The 18,398-nt window shown below is 42.3% G+C and overlaps 1 protein-coding gene across 4 annotated transcripts in view; it reads right to left on the bottom strand.

Moving 5' to 3' along the window:
• Positions 1–18,398, bottom strand: part of NKAIN3 (sodium/potassium transporting ATPase interacting 3) — a 197,385-nt gene that overhangs the window by 11,243 nt on the left and 167,744 nt on the right. For 2 of the 4 annotated variants that reach the window (XM_035126230.3, XM_088675579.1), the window contains exon 5: positions 7,275–7,383. In XM_035126230.3, coding sequence (XP_034982121.1) covers positions 7,312–7,383 — 72 coding nt within the window. In that variant the 3' untranslated portion in view covers positions 7,275–7,311. The remainder of the gene's footprint in view (positions 1–7,274; positions 7,384–18,398) is intronic. The other 2 variants (XM_088675578.1, XM_088675577.1) reach the window with 1 other exon arrangement.

The raw sequence follows: 18,398 nt of genomic DNA, 5'->3' as shown, positions 1-18,398 counted from the left end.
GGGGACAGTCCCAGGATTTACAAATCAGTCCCCATACAAAATCCATTGTTGAAAAGTGTCCCCGGATTCATTGAAAAAAATATCTGGGAACCTTATCCTAAAAACCATAGTACATTATGTGGTATCAACGACTGAAGGCAGCCTATCCCACTCATACACCAATTACCAGTTCCCAGAACCTCCCTCTTTCAGTATTTTGGCTGCCCTTTCATCTCCATCACAGATGTCCTCTGTATTGTAAATCCTCCTCCTCACCACTTGCCTCTTTGGTGGTCTCTGCAGCTTATAAAGAGGAAGTAGCTTTCCTGCTTGCTCTGTGCCTCTGCTTTCTGAACCCCACTCCTTAAAAGTCCACCTGGGCTTCATTCCAGCCAGCTGGGAGCCAAGCTGTCTTATTGTCTTTCCCAGACTCATCCTCCTCCTCTTGAAACAACTAATACTAACAGTACAATCATATACAGTGGTACCTCTACTTACGAATAACTCTACTTACGAATGTTTCTACTTACGAATGGAGCTCCGCCCGCCATCTTGGATGCAGTTTAGATAGGATTTTTTCTACTTACGAATTTTTAGATAGGGTTGCTTCTACTTACGAATTTTTCTCCCAATGCATTTCTATGGGATTCGACTTACAATTTTTTTCGACTTACAAATGTGCATTCGGAACACATTAAATTCGTAAGTAGAGGTACCACTGTAATGTCTACTCAAAGGTAAGCCTGAATGAGTTTGATAGGATTTGTTCACAGGTGAGAGTATAGGATAACAATCATGCTAATAGAACAACTACCGGTACTACTTCTTGAATCACTTTGGATAAACTTAACCCATGATAAGGTAGCATGCATGTACACCAAACTGAATCATCATAGTTGCTGGGGGTTGGATCATCTGAGGTATAGAATGGGATAGCACTGTGCTGAAAACTGAACTAGTTGAAGACAGAAATAGTCTAATGATTAAAAGAAAAATACTTTTCTGTGTTTGTTCAACTAATAGTTATCCTTTCTGAAGAAACTGTTTGCTGTTCTAAATCTCAGGCTTTTCAGAAAATGCACCGAGTGTTTCCAGACTGGAACACATGCATCTAATTTTTTTTTTTAAAAAAGAATGTTTAAAAGTCTTTAAAATTTTGTCTCCCCCCCCCCCATTTTTTTTTGCAACATGCACACACTTTCCCAGCAAAAAACTGTATTGTGTTCTCAGTGGAATATAATAGTGCCTTTTCTCACTTTCAGTGGCATTTAGGCTGAGATTTGAGACAGCACAAGGGCCTGTTGCCTTTAAAAATCCTTAGGCCCCAAAGAGCCGCAGACACCACATCAAGCTATCAAATCTGACGAAGAATCGTCCTGGGTGGCTGTGCAGTAAGCGCAAATAACCAGCTGCTTCTCTATCTCTATCTCTCCATGTCCACATCTATATATCTATATAAAAGATGCTCAAATATAATCATGACAAGTTGTCAGCCCAGTTCTGCATGAATCAGCAACCCACTACCGCCACCCCAGACAAATATTCAGGTACCTTCTTTCATTCCCTCCCTCAGGCCTCAAATGAAAGCTGATATTCTCTTTCGCAGTTCTGTGTCCTAAACAGCAAAAAGGCCCAAGAGAAAAGCCAAGCACTGCATGCTAATATGCTGAGAATGGCAAACTAATTCACTCTTAAGCAAAACAAAACAGACATATAAAATATCAGGGAGGAAATTTATCTAAACTGAATCCCAAGATCATTCACTGGTATATAATTAAGTTAATTTATGGTCAGGGCACGTCAGGTGTAGGGCCTGATTAATTTACTCTATCATCTATTCTATTCCACACACAGCCTCATAATATGTAATTACCTCTCCACCAAGGATGCTGTAATAAAAGCCATGCTGCTGCTAAGGTGCGACTCTTGCGTGGCGGGTGCCAAGAGAGGCAAAGCCTCAAAATGATGCTTGACATGAAGAAATTCATTAAACAATACAATCTATCCAACCCTAAGTGGCATAGAAGAAAGTGATATATACTAGAACACAATGGGCTTACTGCATTCTTTAATAAACTAATCCCCCTGAGCATCATTTTGAAGGGGTGCCTCTATTTTAATTTTGTCGTTGTCCTTGCTCCTGCCCCATCCCTTTCTTCCTCCAAGATGGTGGGAAACTCCTTCTAAAATTGGCAACTGGTAATCAAAAGCAAAGCCTGAAAATCGGAGGAAGGAAAAGTGACACTTAGCACAATGAGTGTTTTGGTTGATGGGGAGTATGGATGTTTGGGGAACAGGAAATGACCGGGTGGGGGCCTGAGAATTCATACAAAACTGCTGGACCAGCTTCAAGTGTTCTGCATGTGCCAAGTGCTCATAACAAGGTCTCTGGCCAATTAGATCATTTTCATTCATTGGAATTTTACAGATGCACAGCTATGCTAGTCGGTTGAAGCAAAAAGCAGCAGAGGGTCTTGTGACACCTTGTTAACCTTAAAGGCGCCACAATATTATTTGGCGAAACAATATGTTATGCTTAAGGCACAGCATGCAGCTCCATCTCCTGGTTTTATTTAATTAATTACAGGTGTGATTATTATCCATAGAGCAGCACACAGGTTGGTTTATTATCCTTTCCTATCCAGCTGTAATTGGAATGAAAATCACCCCCTTTGCTGTGCAGCTAGGAAGCTTAGGAAAAAATGGCTTCTAAGTAAAAAATATTCCCTCTGCAGAGTTCTATTCAGGTGATATTCCTGCGGTCTAAGGTGGCAACAGAAGGGTTAATTCACTTCCCCCTGCAACCTCCAGTGACATTTTCCCATTGTTCTGGAGGGACAGGGACCCTCTGGAATAGTGTGCGAGGTGACAATGAGGGCTGAGAGAGGAAACCAGCAAAGTCAACTCCCCCCATCAGGGGAATCTCTCTGCTGGACCAAACGTCTCCTTTTGCTGGATTGAAAGGAGTGTTGCCAAGGCAGGGTCTGGATTAGGCTGAATATAAATCATCCTCCCATTAGGGCACCAATCACGTATCCCTAATTGAATGGGAATTGCAACCTGAGATGCACTCTTGAGGAGTGTCTTGAGAACTATGTAGTCATGAACACACACTGATATGAATAAACATTTTTCAACTATACGTGCTGCATAGTTTTCTAGCTATTGTTCATCAGAAACCTTATGAATAAGTCAGTCAACTGCAATATATAGTAAACTTAAGTTCTGAAGCTAATTCATATGTTGTTTAAGGCAACTTACTATGGCTGCCCCCAGAAAATTAGTGGAACACAGGAGGTATGATGTAATGCCCTCCAGGTCCCCACAAGAAATGTCACACATGCCAGGAAAAGCACTACTTTTAGCTTCGTTTTGAATCAGGTTCACAAAAGCCAGTTATTTGCGACCATGCCTGCCTTCCACTGTACCTATCAGATTTTTTAACCTAATGGAACACCCACATAATACAAGGTGGGTGGGAAAATGTTCTGCTTCATAGGAATATGGACTTAAAAAGTAGTATCTCGGACACTCAATATGAAGGATACAGGTTGTGTGGAAGTGCCCAATGTCTGTTAGTGCGGAAGCTCTTTTCAAAATACTACCATGCTGTTTACTTCAAAACCATCCAGCCAAATCTAGCAATACTGTTTATAAGAACAATAGGTTTGATTTGGATTAGGTTAGTCTCACTGAAATCAACAGGAGAAGTTAATCATCACAAACAAGTCCTGTTGCTTTCACTGAGGCTAGTGTGCCTAACTTAGTCTGGATCCAACTTGTTCTTGTTAATGTGAATATATTCATGAAAATGCTTTTATTAATTAAAAGTTATTCAGAAGAAGGGTGCATAATACCTAGCTGTATAAATATTGAATGAAGCAACTAAAAACAAACCTCACTTTATTTAGAATGTTAACAACAGATGGTGGGTATTCATGTGTAAATTCTGTATTATATTTCATTTAGTGCAGTCGAATATTACAGCTTGAGAGGAAGGGCAATAATGTATTATGTGTTAATTAATACTATTGCTAGCAATAACAGCTGGCTATTTCTCTGTGGGTGTCAGACGATTCTCCTATTATGCAACATTCTCCTTCGAGAATTGGCAAAGAATGATATGGAGGCTCCTAGAATATATTAACTTTAAATAATAGCTTGATATAAATTACACTGTGTAATGAATTTATGAACTGTGACTTCCATTCCTGGATGTTAGAAGAATCTTGATTTCAACGCTTTTAGGGGCTTAAAAGTTACCTCTACATTGAGGAGCCAATTATATTTGCAGATTGTTATTTTGGCCATGCCTTTGAACTCAAATGCAACAACAACGCTGTATGTACCTCAGGATGCACATATGAAAATGCAGTTAACTTTTATTGAAACAATGGGACATTAAAAAGTATCAGTGGCCCCAAGTAAAGAACATGTAAACTTTTTTCCAGTTGCCTATGACATGTATATGTAAAGCCAAGTCATACTCCATTCCCCCCCCCCCATAATTCCAGACTGCTCTCAGCCTACCATTTGGCAAGATAATAAGTTTCTGAGTTTGTTTTCCATCTGCTCTGAGTGTAATTTTGATTCTATATATAGCACAGGTTAAGATTAATACAGATACAAATGAAAGTTTGACAAATGAAAGGAAGTAATTGATATAAAGATACTTTGTTGTTAGTGGGAGAATACTAGTGTGTTGCTGAGATGCTTATTTAACATGTCCCCCACCCATTATAATCCTTTTGAGCTACAAGAATCTTTATACTGGACTGATGCATCCTTCCAAATATATGAGCAAAGGTAATGGGAGAACAATAACCTAGGGGAACTGGATCTGGCAGAAGAGCCACTAAAAGGGCAAGAATCTGGAAGCAGCGCTGCATTACGTCTCTTTTCTAACCAAACACATTATCCCTTTCTCTTTCTCATGAACATGTGCACACATGCCATAGCTGCCAAGTTTTCCCTTTTCTCATGAGGAAGCCTATTCAGCATAAGGGAAAATCCCTGTAAAAAAGGGATAACTTGGCAGCTATGACACATGCACATATGTGCACACCTATATTTCTGAGGATAGTGGGCAGTGAGAGGAAATATATGCTCTCCAAACTTTTACTCTACCTTCCCTTCAACCTACATGTGCCACTGCCAGCCCTGGTAGCACACCACCGCAGTTACTCCATGGAGCTTGTTGGCGCGGCTACTAAGAAACCACTCAAGCCATGGCATTTCATAAAATAGCGTGTCTGGCAAACAGAATGCTTGACAAACACTTAGCCCTGTCACATTGGGCAATAGCACATTTAACAAAGAGGAGCTTGGGTGGGAAAGGGGAGCAATTTCCAGCAGGGAAAATAGTGTGGGGACAGGATTAACCTCCATTCCCCTGAGTCATGGTCCTGAGCGAGATCTACCTCCTCTCTGATGGCTACTTTTTCAAAGTATGTGCAGGGAGACAAACTACACAAAACACTGGAGAGCCAGGAGATCTATACATTTAGGCAAGCAGCAGCTGTAGGAAAGACATACTTCAGCTCAGAACCATAGTGCTGAGAGGCGAGGAATTAATATTTTTGTCCAGTGTTATTTTGCCAAGTGAAACGAGGAGCCTGCTATTTGTTCCATTGAGGAAAATGGATGTACTGTACACAGTTTTCCAAGATTTCAGAGAGCCATTTTTCTGAGTGTTACTGCATACATATGTTGTGACCACTGAATTACAAGCCATTTGAAATAAATAATGAAAGATGTCCCCATATGAGACAAAAACTAGAAGAGCAATCACTCTAAACAACATTCCTTCCTCTGCTTATTGCCCTTTGGAATGCATTCATTGGCTGATCTTCAATATTCCTTTAAGCCCTGCACGGCAATGAAAGAGGTGGCTGTTATTAATTTTTAAGCCTTCCTGCCAGGTTTCAGACCAATAACTTCGGTGAACTGAATAAGGCAAGGATATTTCATTAAGAAGAGTTTTAAAGGCTCCTTCTGCACTAGACATTTAAAGCATCATCACACCCCTTTAAACAGTCATGCCTCCCCCCCCCCCCGAAGCATGATGGCAGATGTAGTTTGTTAAGGGTACTGAGAGATGGTAGGAGACCCTCATTCCCCTCACAGACCTACCATTTGCAGAGTGGTATAAAAATGAACCCCTCTTACCTGGGATCTCTGGAAACTGGAGCTCTGCCAGGGCACCCTTTGCAAACTACAATCCTCAGGATCCTTTGGGGCAAGTCATGACTGTTTCAAGTGGTATAATAATGTTTTCAACATTTAGCGAAGATGGGGTCTTGGCTGACAATGCTGGAATTAAGCTGTAAAACTATACAATTTTGATGGTTTCCAAAGCTGTGTATCTCTCATATTTAGAGTAAAATTCAGCTGTTATAGATCCTTATGCAGCATAGAGACAAAAGACAATGAGCCAAAATCATCCATTCCCAAGGATCAGGCTGACCCAGAAGACAGCCAGAACAGTGATAAACGTGGTAAGGATGTCAGAGCACTCATTTCAAAGAACTCATGAGGAAATTGGATCTTTAGGGATGCTAGAATTGTTTTCCATTCCTTCATATTATGTTCACTGTGGAATCACCTGTCATACGCTCCAACTTTTCAGGAACAAGAAAAATGTGCCTCAAAAACTGCATGTCAAAGTAGGAAGGAAGATGGAGGGGGATAAGTGGATGGCTGGGAGGTGGGGATTCAGACATCCATATAAACACATAGAAAGAACACATAATGGGAATTGCAGGGTCACATTGGGTAGTCTTTCCCTGCCCCCTGCAATGCACAGTGCAGCCACATATCCTGACAGCTGTGCAGTCACCAAGGGTCAAGACTCAAGAGCTTCTATGCACCGGATGCTGGCTTAATCTGTGGACAGTGGGGCTGCAGCCACAGTACACAGTACACAGTAGTGGGGTGGGGCTGGTGCATGAAAGCCCCTCACATGTCCTTTCAATGTGTGGGGGTGCTCTCTAGATCCTGCACACGCCAGAATCACATTGTATTGCAGGGAATTGCCATTGCAATGGAAAACATAGCTTTCCCAATATCACTGTTTATCACTGTTAACGAAGTTGCCATGTCAAGTATCAATGAAACTGTAGGCACATTTTAGGAAAACGTTGGTTGCTTAAGCCTTTGCAAAGCACATGCATATACTTCCTGCAGAAAAAGGACTGATTTAGGACAAAGCTACCTGTGTACAATGAAAGGATGCCTTTTGCAAATATAAGCCACCAGTTCTGAACAGTTGGCTGTAGCATAATACTAAATCTCACCCCAGCATTGCGGCTCCAGTGATGGGTAGGTGTGTATTCAGTACTTACAGCTGTCCTCTTCCTCCATGAATATGCTGATCACGTAACAGGCATAAACAAAGCCAATCAACTGTGGGGGGGAAAAGGAGGAAACCCATTAGTTACAACTTATGCATCAGTGCTAAGGCTGCAGTTCAAAATCATTTACTTTCATTGTCTTAAATTATTATTGTTGTTGTTGTTGTTGTTGTTGTTGTTGTTGTTGTTGTTGTTAACTTTTAAAAAATGCATTGCTAGAACAGTGCTGAATTCAAACATGCAGGCACTTTTAAGAACGACACTAGTTTTTTAAAAAAATAAATGTTTCAGCCTGAGAACACTGTACACACTAAAAGCCCTTTGAAATTAGTGGCATTTAAGAGCATTGCTGATTAACCCTCATTTATTTTCATGGCATGCAGGCACGGTGAATTCTCTAGTTTGCCAGCACTATTTTCGACTGGTGTTTGATTTGGAATCTAGGGCAAAACATGGCTTTCTGTGAACTACAGTATAACTTTTCATTTTCTCATGGCTGCAGTGGGCGGGTGGATTCAAACATCTGCAGCCAGTATCTTCAGAAAGGAATGGAAAGCAAACAGCAACTTGTGAGGTACTTGACCTCAATAAGTAGTGTTTAGCATTGTTTCAAAACTGTCTGGTACTTGCAGGTGTTATATAACAGATTTCAAACACTCATTGTTTCAGGCATTTAACTTAGTTGCAAATTCCATGTTCTGATGTGATTCATAAACTCCAGAAAATTCTTACAGAATACTTTCAGAATCCTAAGGGATGAACCAGACACATTGTGACAATATTTTGAATAAGGTGGTATTCTTAAAACTCTCTTAACCTTATACCACTGTCATATGTGCTTCAGGACAAGAGCTTAGGGAATCTAGTTGTTTGTCTTCCAACAATGACAAAATGTTTCCTTAGCTGCAGCCAAGAAAAGAAGCCTTGTCTCTGGGCAAACAATACTTGGTAGAAGAGAGTGCCCCAGATATGTGATAAAGAAGAAAAAACCAAAGGCAGAACAGCTTTCAGACTGTACAATGGAGTGTTCTCACAGAGTGCTAATCTTGGGTTGTAGGAGATTAATAGCGCAATCCTAACAATTTCTAATCAGAAGGAAGTCCTACTGAATTCAGTGGGGTTTACACCTAGGTATGTATGGGTGGAGATTGTAGCCTAAGCCATATTCAGGGAGGGCCTGCTGAAACCAATGGATTTAAGTTTGAATTTAAATTCATTGATCTCAATGGATCTACTCAAGAGTTTGACTTGTTCTATTTATTTATTAATATTTCAAAAATTTCTATGTAGTGTACAGTCTAAAAAGCAAACAAACAATAAATCATTTAAACAAGAACAACATTATTATTACCGTAGTAGTAGTAGTACCGGTAGTAGTAAAAACTGTATACCGCTCTATACTCACAAGTTTCAGGGCAGTTTACAGGATAAAATCATATGAAAGCAAATATAACAGAAAATCTGAGGATTCAAACATACTATACAAATCTATTTCTTCATAGCAATGCCAAGACGTGTCTGAACAAATATATTTTCCCTAAGATAATGTGTTCTCAGCTTGAAGGACAATGAGTCAGTTCAAGAAAGCATGGTGCCCTGAGTAATTTCCATATACTCAGAGCAGGGGACATGAAGGTTTGGTATGCTTTATGCTACTAAATAATTACTTAGACCTGTTTGATAAAAGGATCGTTGTTTGAACTGTGTTTTCTCTTTGCATGTTGATCTTGGCCTACAAAAATTCCTAAACAAACGTGATTCAACATTTGTAGTTGTAGTTGTCTGTTGCAGATGTTATTGACATGACATGGAACATTGACCTTGCAAAAGTTCTATACATAGATTTCATCTTCTGAATTGGCCATTTAAGTGCTGTCCTTTCCCCACTGCCACTGTGGGCTCCAATTCCCAACTTACCAGAAAAATCATCTTACCAGAAAAAGAGAGAAAAACTCTGAACACTTTCCTTATAAACAGAGTTTATGTCCACGAATACTTAGTTGAAGAAATCAGACACACCAGTAATTAGATGGGTGACTGATATTTGAGCAAGTTGTGCACACTGAATGACTTCCCTACCCAATGGCAAATGTTAAATCCTGGTAATGTAGATATTAAAGGGGGTGGGGGGAGTCCACAGCTTGAATGTTATTATAAGGAAATTCATTAAGATATTCCCTTTTGCTTTATTAATGGCAATAAAATATTTATTCCTACAAATTACTTTTGGTATCTTGATTAACCCAACTGATGCTTGATTAATAAGGCTGCACTCACAAAAGCCCATCTAACTGTTAGGTTAATCACCAATTTGCAGTGGGCCAATTGGTGTGCACTGCTTGGTTTATCGATGTCTTAATGAAAATAGCCTTCCTTGGCAATTTGCCCAGCCTCAATTGGAAGAATGTAACTTGTATTCACTGATAACAAAAGAGAATGTGATGCACCCAATTATTCACAGATAAGTTTGAGATCATCTTGGGGTGGAATAAAGAACTACAGTATGGTGAATTAGCACAAACAATACCTTGTGGCTCAGCAATATCCATTTCTTGGGGGTAGCCAATGTGGTGCCCTTCAGATGCTATTGAACTGCAACTCTCATCAGCCCTAGCCAGCACAGACAACAGTACAGGATGATAAAAGTTGTACTCCAACATTGGGAGGGAACCATATTAGCCACCCCTCGGCACCATTCGAAGGAGGATTCATTTACCCACATAAAATGCTCATTGTTTCCTATCGTGGGCCACAATTTCTATGACACACTCTTGCAGCACCACATCTAAGATGAAGCAGACACATACTCTGTGCTCCTCTAATTCTGTTTCTGGCAGCTGATCCTCCCCCCTGTCCTCCACACATGCACACACACTTGCCTCTTCCAGGTGAATGACTCCTAATTCAGTCTCCTCTCACACAAAGTTTATTGGGATGTATAGGGCAAAGCTCAATCCTCTTGAGAAAATCTCTCTCTCTCTCAAAGTACCCATATAAATGTGTTCATTAGTGTGTTGTTTCTTCATTCTGCAGCTCAGAAGCACTCACCAGGCTTCAGTAAGACCCTGGATTTTATATATCACACGATAAAATAATTTGATACAGAACTTATGCAGCTGAGAACTGCCTTACATGCTACTTTTTGAAGACACAGACATGGACAGAGATGTTTTAAGGAGCAAAGGGACTTTGGAAAGGAGAGCATGTGTGCCTTTTTCTCTATTTAGGCACCAAGGCTGCATTCCAAAGGTGGGTGGGCAAAATCTAAATGTGATTTAAGCACCTCACCCTACACCCTGCAGGGCTAAAATTGGCAGGGTAGCAGTGAGGGCAGAGGAACTCTCTATGGTCCTCCATCAGCTTCTGGGTTATTCTTTTTAAAAAAGTATCGGTATACATTCTTTCCACTAGAGGCAATGAGAAGGAGAAATCTGCACATTCATGAGTGTGTCTAAATCCTTGCCAATATGGCAGTTGATCAAGGTACCGGGATGGCTGTGGATCCAAGCTGGTTCCTGGTCCTCTGCTAGCATGCCCCTGATAAGCCATCTTTGTGGCCCAACTGATGTCAGAGTCCCAGTGTTGGCTGAGACAGGGAATCAGGATTCAGGATCAGTGGAGAGGGATGGATGATGGAATCAATGCTCAACTTCCCTCGACAATACTGGAGTTCTGTCCTTGATGCTGGAGAGGGAGATCCAATCTGTTGGATGTTCCTTAGGATGCCCTATCAGGAACCAGTCGAAGTGCCCTGTGAACAGTTTTCAGATTACTCCCCCTCCAAATGTCAGAGGTGGATTTAGGGCAGTGCAACCAGTTCTTCTGCACTGGACACCAAGACTAGGGGCACTGCAGGGCGTCACAACTATGATGTAGTGAATTGAGCAGAATGGAAGGTGAGAGGCTGGGGGGGGGGTGTGCACTAAATTTTGACCTTACATAGGGCCCCACTGAAATTTGAAAGGCCAAAGTCTTCCCCTGAAAATGTACCGTGTTTCCCCTTTTTTAAGACACCGTCTTATAACTTTTTTCCCTCAAAAAAACACACAGTGGCTTATTTTCAGGGGGTGTCTTTTTTTTAAAAAAAAGTGCTGGTACAACTGGGACCCACTGGCTCAGGACGCTCAGTGCTCTCTTCTGCACATTGCTGGGCGCGTTGTTGGCGCTGCCAGTTCCGAGCGCCTGCAGGGTGGGGTGGGGGTGGCAGTGCTTTAAACCCCCAACCCTGTAGAAAGCAATGGAAGTTATGGACCGTAACAATCCTTAAGAGGCGCAGGTCTTTAAAAACCCCTGGTATCACCCTTGAAGCACAGCCTTCCAAAGTCAGGGGGGAAGAGGTCTGTTTAGACAAAGGAAAGGATCGGGGGTGATTCTGCGCCCTGGGACCCACAGAACTACTTTAAAAATCCCAACCTGGGGGGGGGGGTCAAATAGTGAAGCCCCATAGCCCTGTAGCAACAGAAGGCACATTCTGAAGCACCCGAGCTGTTCGGTTCCATAAAAAAATCCAGGAATTGTAAAATTAACAACAATAATGGGGGGGCACTCTATCCAAAGAGTTAAGAAGGAATGGGAAAGTGTTGAGTTATATATGGAAAAATATGGAAAGTTAGTTAAAGATAAAAAATAAATAATTATCGCAAGGGAAAAAATAACATCATAAAGGGTAATAATATTAAATATAAAATAGACAACACAACAGAAAAAGCAAGTATATGACTAAATGAGATCGCACAGGAGTGAGGGAAGTGGGGAGAGAGGGAGGGGGGTAAGGAATGGAAGGAGGCAATGGTTGGAGGAGGGTATAGGGGGATGAATTAAAGGAAAATTAAGACTGAGAAGCGCATGGTTTTTGTTTTTTAAAGATGCAAAGGCTTGCAATCAGCCAAAGTATAGAGCCCAACTTCCAGGAGACTGCGATCTACTTGTGGATTTATAAACTGGAGGTGATCTACCCCCGTTTTATTGGTGTTCAGGTCAGAGTTGTTTTTAGAGAGAGGAAATATCCCATTTTTGAGGTTAAAGTAAAAGTTCCTGACCTTTTTTTTATAATGAGGAAATGCTGCTAAAACTCCGTTCTTCATTCCACGAAGGGGAGAGGGGGCGGGGCCTCGCATTCATGCAGCCGTCGGGAGAGGCAGGGGCTGCAGCCGAGTGCTGCTTCACAAACAAACGGGGGAAAGTGCTTAGAACCCAGAGAATCCAGCTGAAAAACACGAAGCAGCAACAGCAATTGCACACACACCATCCCAAGCCAGCACAGTAACCAAGTCCCAAAAGCAAGAAAGGACTCAGCAAACACTGCTGCGGCCGGCGTTGCTGCTGCTGACTCGGGGAGCTCAGTGATCTCTTCCGCACAGCACCTATCACTATGGCTTATTTTCGGGGTACGGTTTATATTTCTCAAATGCTTAGAAATGCTGCTATGGCTTATTTTATGACTACGCCTTAAAAAGGGGGAAACACGGTATGTCAAGTTCCACCAGCTATTTTGCACTGTTTAATAAGAGTAAAATGTTAGCTTGGCATGTGCTTCCAAGCAATATTTTTCATTTTCCGAAATCTGTAACCTGGCCTTGAGTATCAATCAACATTACCAGGGCAGCTTACAACAACACAGGGAAAGGGAGGGGCTGTAACCTTTGAGGTTTGTTTGTTTGTTTTACATTCAAGCAATGTACAAATTTTGTTAAACAAATTAATAAATAAATATTGATAATAAAAAATACAGTGGGTTACATCTAGAGAAAAGTGCATAGCCAGGAGCTGGTGAAAGATAACTTACCTCCCCCTCCTCTCCTAATAACCATCCTTAACAGCCTCTCTGGGGGCTCAGAGAGCTTTGCTGAATGAGGGAGATGCTCTATAATTGGGTATAACCAACATCTGCAACAGTCCCTCTCCAAATAATTTTATTATATCTTTTGAAACACAATAATGACTATTCAAAATCCTGAAGATCCTGTGTGAGTTTCTAATTTTTCTATATAAACATTTTTTAATGTTGAGCACTGTTCATAATTCTGCTGTACACACCCGTGGAGAAGCACCAGTAATGTAGTACTGACTAACATAATTTTGGAACATGGTTTATTTTATACATATTATGTAGAATATTTTTTTTATGTTCATTCCTAATATCTGTCTTTCTTCTGTAGCACATTGTCCTCTGAACTTGTCATTTAGTTAGTGCCTGAAAGTATGCTAAGCTAAAAGACTCAAGTTAGAAAGAACTTAAAGGCTTCTAACAAGAGAACTGGAATTTGAGATTAGAAGACGGTGAGCCATATTTCATGGTCTAGTTGATACAACCCATCATTGCCTCCAGCTCTATTGATTCTTAATACGATGGGTTTGCTACTCTGTCTAGGGATGTCATGTTGACCCAATTAACTTAATGAACATTCTTTAGTGAGGGAGGCAGATACCTGCCTCTTACTGGTAAAAAAGGCAGGGTGTGATTGCGCCGAGTTTATGCTATAATTTCCTAGTTTATACTATCATGTTTGCCATATTTAGATGGAATAGAAGCCAAATAATGAGTCCAAAATCTGTACACAAACCCTAAACAACTGCAAAGTTTCTAGGCCTTCACCGCCTCCTTAATATTTGCTACAGTAGCAACTGAGGACACAGCTGGTGGAAGTTTCTCTCTAGGCATATTTTAAAAGTACAATAGTATTACACGGCTCCAGAATCAAGATTAGCAACCCCTTATTCCCTTGGCTGACTGACAGACAGCTGACTCACACACACCAAATGAGTTTTATTATATTCACTCTTTTACAATATATCCTTCATCCAGTGGCGAACGGAGCCGCTTGGCTGCCCAGGGCAGCAAAGGCGGAGGCGCCCCCTGGGGGTGGGGCATCATGACACCACGGCGCACGCGTCAGGATGAATGGCGCGTGGAGTGTGCACGTGCAGGATGCTGCACATGTGCAGTCAGTACGCGCTGCTGCTAGCACACTGCGGCCCGTTATGGGCTGCAGCTCTCGTGCGGAAGCCCATTACGGGCCGCTGTGTGCGAGCAGTGGCCCACTCCGTATGGTGTGCGCACGCGCGAGATGCTACACATGCGCAGGCAGTACGCGCTGTTGCTGGTTCACTGCTCACACACACAGCAGCCCGTAATGGGCTGCTGCGCGAGAGCAGCCGCCCGTAATGGGGTGCCGCTCATGGGGCAGCTGGCATGGACCGCGTATATGCATATGGTTCACGCGAGGAGTGGGGAGCCCCCCCCCCGAGTGGAGCCCGGGGCGGTCCGCCCTTACTGCCCCCCTTGCTACACTCCTGCCTTCATCTTCCCTGAAAAACCTATTTTCTATGTGAAAGAAATATTCTGTATGGAGGAGCAATCACTCCTGAGATCTCCTAGGAAAGACCATACTGGATCTGACCAAACATAACAGTACTTACATAACAGTACACAGCACATAGAAAGCTGATCTATTCTGAATCAGGTCTTTCGTCCATCTAATCAATACCCAGTGATTGGCTGTGGCTCTCAATTATTTGAGAAAGAGGTCATTTCCCAGCATGCAAAGTAGATGTGCTGTGGCTGAGCTAAGACCCTTTCAGCAGAATGCATCCACTGGGGGAGAAGACCTGGTATTTTAACCAGGGAAGTGTGCAGGGATTGGAAGCAATTAGGACTTTCCTCTCCAGCACAATTTTCTAAATCAAAGTTCGGGGGTGGGATGGGGTAAGAGAGAGATACAAATGCCTGGTTCACTTCTGCCCCCCCCCCCATGGAGCAAATGGCAGCTCAGGGATGGGACAATTTCAATCAAGAAAATTATGGGGCAGGGAAGGATTGTTGTTGTTGTTGTTTAGTCGTTTAGTCGTGTCCGACTCTTCGTGACCCCATGGACCAGAGCACGCCAGGCCCTCCTGTCTTCCAGTCCCTCCCGCAGTTTGGTCAGACTCAAGTTGGTAGCTTTGAGAACACTGTCCAACCATCTCATCCTTTGTCATCCCCTTCTCCCTGTGCCCTCAATCTTTCGCATGATGAATTCTGCACATAAGTTAAATAAGCAGGGAGACAATATACAGCCTTGTCGTATTCCTTTCAGGGAAGGATTAAACCTGGAGCAGGGACTGGCAAGCCACTCCAGTATCTCTGCCAAGAAAACTCCATGGACAAAGACAACAGGGAAGGATTAAACACCCTCAAATCAAATGAGAAGCCCCCATGTGTCAGGGGTCCACCAGGAATCAGCGCGGAGCCCAGTGGAATGGTGCCTGATCTCCAGGACGATGTCAGTTCTAAGCATCAGTCTGAAGGTGGTGTTGAGGCTCTCGCAGTGGAGAGGGGAGCAGGGGATGCTCACAGGAGCGCTGGGGAAGATCAAAAGTGTCGGACCAGAGTATGGTGGAAGGGGAGGCGTTGGAGGTCAGGGAACCTGCTCGACAGTTGAGCAGTTCAGGGGGAGAGGGGAATGTGCCCGCCCCTTCATCCCAGGTTCGTAGGAGGGAGAAACTCTGGGAACAGAAGAGCAGGCTGAGAGCGCCAAAGTTCCTTTGCTGGAAGTATTCCTGGCAAGTGGCACTTCCAGATTCTGACTCGGACTGAACGGTCATAGACATTTCTGCTCTGACTTGTACATATGTATATAACAAAACTCTGTAAAAAAAACTAGTTACATAGTTTGGAGCCTCTTACTCGTGAGAAGCCACTCAGCGCCCTTACAGCATGTATGAATTTTAAGAAAAACAACAGATTATGAATCTTTCAAAACTAAGTGTGAACCTGCTTGATCTTCTGTCTTCCCAACCTGTTCACTGATCTTAGCAATAACCAGTTTGCTTTGCCCCCATGTCCTGGTTGCAGGTTTCCCATGGGCATCTGATTGATGACTGTGAGAACAGGATGTTGGACTGGATGGACCATTTGCCATAAGCCTCTTCTTATGACCTAATCCTCAAGAGTTCGTGCTTGGCCTGAGCTCAGGTATGAAGAGGCAGACCCCACCACATCCAGTTGCAGTTGATTCCAGAATCCCCTAGTAGTATGACTAAGAGTCAGGAAAGCAAACTGCCACCACATGGACACTGTTGTAAATTACAGTTGTGGTGGCATACATCTGCACAGCGAGTCATTGCACCCTTTCAAGGCACCACATGGAGAGTCCTCCATCACTGGCTACTTAAAGTAGTCCTTTGTAGATTCAAGCTCTGTCACATTTCACCCACAGATCAAAACCATACACACGTTCTGTGATTGAAAAACACACACACAAAAAACTTCTCAAGAGGAAGGTATGCCTGTAGTGTCTTTTGAATTCATTGATTACAGAGCTCCTTTTCAATAACTCTTCCACTTTTTTTTTTTAAAAAAAGAACATCCAGATTTTATTGCTTTAGGGTTTTGGTTGGTTGTTTTTTTTTTAAAGCACATTAACATTTAAGACCTGAAGGAACACCAGACTATTTCAATGTACATTAATTTACAAGCATGAGATAAGGACTGTAGGAAATAAATGTTCCACTTGCTCTATTAATGACAGTTACTGAATTCTTCTCTGAAGCTCGCTACATGCCAAGGATGGGCATTTGCCAGAAAACCTAAGGCACCATCAAATCAGCTTATCTTAGGAAATGTTTGAGGATCTAATGGACTGTGTGGTAGCATTTCCCTCTGCCTTTGCCAGGCTGACTTTATTAGCCCCCCTAGTGAAACCTTCAAAGAGGAGTTGCGGGAGATGTGGGCAGAGGAATGCACTTCAAAAGCAAGCACCAGAACCTGAAAGACATTCACTTAGCCCTGGCAATAATGGAAATCACACAACAATGCATCCAGACAATTCTTAGAGGGCGATTAAAGTTTATAACTGTACAGAGCGTTTCAGTCCAGCGCCTCATCAATAGGATAAAGTACGATTTAATCTAACTCCCAGATTTTTTAGGTATGGTGGATGTTGAGTCTGATAAACCTCTTTTAATAAAGTACCTTTTAACATTCAAGTTCAAACAGAGATGACAGACATTCTCATTTGGAAAGTGTTGTTTTCTGTGGGCTCAGAGCAGTGGGATGTTAAGAGTCAGCCTTACATAGCCCCTGTGCATTTACAGGTAGAAAAATAATAATTGTGAACAACCAGTGAGTACAGACATGACTATAGTCCCATTCCTGGGTCAAGAGGGGTCACAGCCTAACAAGCTCAGAAGCCCCCAAGTTGAGCCCTTGTTTCAAACATCCCATCAGCTAGATGTCCACTTAGTTTCCTTTCCTTATGATGTGCTATATTTCACATGCAGATGGTCAGCCCAAGTGATTCTCTTAGTCCACAAACCATACCGCTACGTATAGGACTGTCCAATAGACCCAAGGCTCCAGTGAATCACTGGGTATTACTCTGATTAGTACACAGCCACAAACAATTTGCATTTTCAAAGGCATGCATGCAGAATCTACCTGATAATAACAAAATATGAATATATGGACCCACAACTCAGACCTGCATGCTTTCTGTACCGATTGCACAATCATAATTCTGTTGTTGAAAATTATGCACATCGGGTAAACCCTTGTGGCAGATCCGGATGCTACCTTTCTTCACATATCTACTCTAGCAAAACTATCGCAGGACCACAAAATGTCACCCACATCATTGGGTGTTCATTTGCAACATGAGGGGTTCATTCATCTTCTAATATGGTATGTGCCATCATCTGCCAGCAATGCACTTCTGCATTCTACATGGGACAAACAGGCTGGTATTTACACAAAAGAATGAATGGACACAAATCTGACATCAGAAATGGCAACCTTAAAAAAGGCAGAGGGGAACATTTTAACTCTCTAGGACACACTGTAAATAACACTGCAGTAGCCATATTGAAGCAAAGGAACTTCAAAGTAAGATTGCACCTGTAAAACCGCTGAATTACCATAGACATAGACACTATATGAATGCCAGACACTATATGAATGGTTAGAGCAGCTGCATAAATAAATTGTGCCACTGAAGTGGCTTTGGGCAGAATAGAAGGCTTACGAATGTCCCCTTCTACCGTCTCCTACAGACCATAGCTGTAAGGTCATCCAATGAGTCATGCTTACTT

This window comes from Zootoca vivipara, chromosome 8, assembly GCF_965207765.1.
Source record: "Zootoca vivipara chromosome 8, rZooViv2.hap1.1, whole genome shotgun sequence".
In the NCBI taxonomy this organism is placed as follows: domain Eukaryota; kingdom Metazoa; phylum Chordata; class Lepidosauria; order Squamata; family Lacertidae; genus Zootoca; species Zootoca vivipara.
The sequence above is the reverse complement of the archived record's forward strand: the minus strand, read 5'-3'. Positions and strand labels throughout refer to the sequence as shown.